Below are 3,419 nucleotides of genomic sequence, written 5' to 3' on the forward strand. Positions count from 1 at the left end.
GAGACAAACAAACAAAAGAAAAAGAACTACCAAGCGGAGCCGCTGCCGCGACCAAAGTAACCCCGGCAGCAATGCAACAGCAGCAACAAACACAGAGGCCCATGAGACTGCAGCCGCAGCAGCTGAGCTGCTGCTGCTGTGGCTGCATGCATGCACTTGTCTACATCAACGAGCCTCAGGCCATTGCTGCTTCTGCAGCAGCTGCTGCTGCAGCTACCCCTACAGCAGATACTCTTGCTGCAGCTACTCCTGCTGTTACTGTTGCTGCTGTTCCTGTTGCTGTTGCTGCTGCTGCTGTTGCTGCTGCTGCTGCTGCTGCTGCTGCTGCTGCAGCTGCTCTGCCTCCTCCGCCCGACTCTGTTCCTCTGCTTCTAGCTCTTCATAATCAATCAACATTTCTGGGTTTGGGTTCCACGAGGGAATAGCTGTAAGGAAGAACATAGCAAACCCCTGATACAGCACGCGCTGCCAGTAGGGGGGTACAGCACGGGGGCCCCCCTCTCCCCCCCTCCGCCCTCCCTCTCCAGACAAACCCGCTGGGGGATGGGGGCCCCCACGGGGGCCCCCATGGGGGCCCCCCTGGGGGCCCCCCTGGGGCCCCTCGGGGGCCCCTGTAGACGAAGAGCCGCCAGAGGACGCCCCCTCCATGCGGCTACGCATGCGAACGCCCTGCAAACTCTCAGAACCCCTGTCTGTGCCGCTCACCCACGCCCCGCTGCTGCTGCTGCTGCTGCTGCTGCTGCTGCTGCTGCTGGTGTTGCTGCTGGAGTTGCTGCTGTCTCCGTTGCTGCTGCTGGCCATTGTCTCCCCTGTGCGTTGGGTTGCAGTGTCTTCCGCTGTGGTGTACATTCCTCCTGCAGCAGCAGCAACAAACACAGAGGCCCACGAGACTGAAGCAGCAGCTGAGCTGCTGCTGCTGTGGCTGCATGCATGCACTTGTCTCTCTCTGCTGCTGCTGCTGCTTAATTAAAATAAATATATTTCTTCTCGCTGCAGCAAACCAGGAATCTGCGCTTACCTTCGAATGCACGCCCCACAGACGCATGCAGCCGCTGCTGCTGCAGCCGCAGCCGCTGCAGAGGCCGCCGCTCCCTTCGTCTTCTCAGTTGAGCAAGAGTCTGCAGCACAAACAGCAGCAGCAGCAGCAGCAGCAGCAGCAGCAGCAGCAGCAACATGACGCTGATGAGGCGGCGTGGGGAGTAAACACCAGCCCCTTTGTCGTGCAGCCTTAAGAGGGTCCCTTGCTGCAGCTAGCTGCAGCTAGCTACCCGTAGCATTCTAACTACTATAGACTGCATTCGTTCTTGGGGCAGCTAGCTAGCTAGCTAGCCCAGCTAGCAGCTAGCTAGCTAGCTAGCTAGCTGGGCAAGGGGCACTCACTATCCCTCCAGCTAGCTATTCGGGAGCCGTAGCTAGCTAAGCGTGGCTAGCTAAGTAGGGAAGATCAAGCGGCAATCTAGCTGGCTATACGGGCGTGGGTAGCTAGCTAGCTAGCTAGATAGCTAGCTAGCTAGCTAGGTAAGGTAAGGTTAGTGGGTAGCTCACGGCTTCGAATGGCTGTCTGTGGCTGGTGCTGCTGATGAGCTCCATGAGGGGGTTGAAGGCCCCGTTTGCATGCAGCAGGGCGACGAGGAGACAGGAGAAATAAACCCATTTGCTGGCGTCAAACAGAAACAGCAGCACCAGCAGCTTCAGATACATCACCATGAAACGCAGACGCCAAGGTGCAGCCTGCTGCTGCTGCTGCTGCTGTTGCTGCTGCTGCTGGTTCGGCTGGTTCTGAGGGTCCTGCTGCTGCTGCGCACGAACACCTGCTGCTGCTCCTGTTGCTGCTGCTGCTGCTGCTGTTCCTGGGCGGGATCCTGGGGCTGACGCCGCTCCAGCGGATGCTGCAGGAGCAGCAGCAGCAGCACCATCCGCAGCTGCAGCAGTCCTTGGTTCCCCTGCACTAGCAGCAGGGTCCTGCTGCTGCTGCTGCTGCTGCGGCTGCAGCTGCTGCAGTTGCGTCTGCAGCGCAGCCAGGCGTCCTACTGCGACGAGCTGCAACACAGAAACAGCAGCAACAAAAAAACCAAAACATGAATAGGTATTCGAGTGTGGGGTGTGGGGTGTATAGGCAGCACGTAACAGGGTTGGGGTGTATATGCAGCTCTTACATCGCGCCCGCCGCTGCTGCTGCTTGCTGCTGCTGCATGCGTTGCTGCCTGCCTCATTGCCGCTATTGACGCCTCATTCGGAGCTGCTGCTCCACGCAGCGGCGACAACAAGCCATCCCCACTGCTGCTGCTGCTGCTGCTGCTGCTGCTGCTGCTGCTGCTGTTTGTGTTTCTGCTGCTGCTTTTAGCTGCTGTTTCCTCGTGTATACTCTGCAGCAGCTGCAGCTGCAGCAGCCACACAAACGAATGCCACAGCCGCAGCTGCCCCTCATACATCTCCGCCATCCTCAACGCATACGTGTGCCGCTGCAGCCACATAGACGCTTCTAGGGCCCCCCGAGGGGCCCCCTGCAAGGCGCCTTGGGGGCCCCCCTGGGGGGCCCCCTGGGGGGCCCCTCGAGGGGCTCCTTCGGAGCGTTGTGTGGCTGGGGGCCCCTGACCTGGAGGGGGCCCCTTTAGCATGTGAGGGTAGCCAGACAAGGAAGAACTAGAGTCAGCAGTTGGCTCAACTGCTGCTGCTGCTGCTGCTGCTGGTGTTGCTGCTGCTGCTGGTGTTTCTGTTGCTGCTGCTGGTTCGGATGCTTCTCTTCCTGCTGCTGCAGCTTCAGTTGGCTCCGTAGCAGCAGCTGGAGCTGCCCTGGGCGCTGCTGCAGCTGTTGAGCGTGCAGTGTTCGCAGCATCAGCAGCAGCTGCTGCTGCAGTTGCTGCCGATGCTGGTGTTGCAGTTGCTGCTGCTGCATCAGCAGCTGGCGCCGGCGGTCCAGTTGCTGCTGGTGCTGGTGCTGCAGTAGCTGCAGCGCCAGCAGCAGCAGCAGCAGCAGCTGCTGCTGCTGCTGCTGCAGCGTTCTGCTGACCCCTAGAGAGAGAAGAACCAACAGGCTGCTCCCCCGGCCGCTGGTAGAGAGTGAGCTGCTGCTCTACAGCCATGAGTTGCTGGAGAGCCGACAGCTGCTGCATGCGCTGCAGCAGCTGCTGCCTGAGTCCCGAAGCGGCAGCAGCAGCAGCCGCCTCAGGGCCAGTAGGGACAGCAGCAGCACCACCACCAGCAGCAGCAGCAGCAGCAGCAGCAGCAGCAGCTTGTCTTGTTGACCGCAGGAGAGGCTCCCCAGCTGCTGCAGCAAAGCCAGGGTGCAGCTCAAGGGGAGGGAACAGCAGCGGCAAGTCTGCGTACGCCGCATCCGGCGGGAAGGGTGGGGGCTGCGGTGTCTGCATCTTCAACGCCGCCAATGCAGCAGCAGCAGCAGCAGCAGCAGCAGCAGCAGC

The 3,419-nt window shown here is 60.8% G+C and overlaps 1 protein-coding gene across 1 annotated transcript; it reads right to left on the reverse strand.

Annotated features, from left to right (window-relative positions):
* Window positions 1-255: 255 nt before the first annotated feature.
* Window positions 256-3,368, reverse strand: EMH_0011850 (uncharacterized protein; the record flags this gene model as incomplete). Its single annotated transcript, XM_013499383.1, has 4 exons — window positions 256-854; window positions 1,019-1,118; window positions 1,546-2,040; window positions 2,157-3,368. The coding sequence occupies 4 exons, from the start codon at window positions 3,366-3,368 to the stop codon at window positions 256-258; spliced, it is 2,406 nt and encodes an 801-aa protein (XP_013354837.1).
* Between the last annotated feature and the right edge of the window lie 51 nt (window positions 3,369-3,419).

The sequence above is a fragment of the Eimeria mitis genome, genomic scaffold, assembly GCF_000499745.2.
Source record: "Eimeria mitis Houghton genomic scaffold, Emh_scaff426, whole genome shotgun sequence".
NCBI lineage: Eukaryota > Apicomplexa > Conoidasida > Eucoccidiorida > Eimeriidae > Eimeria > Eimeria mitis.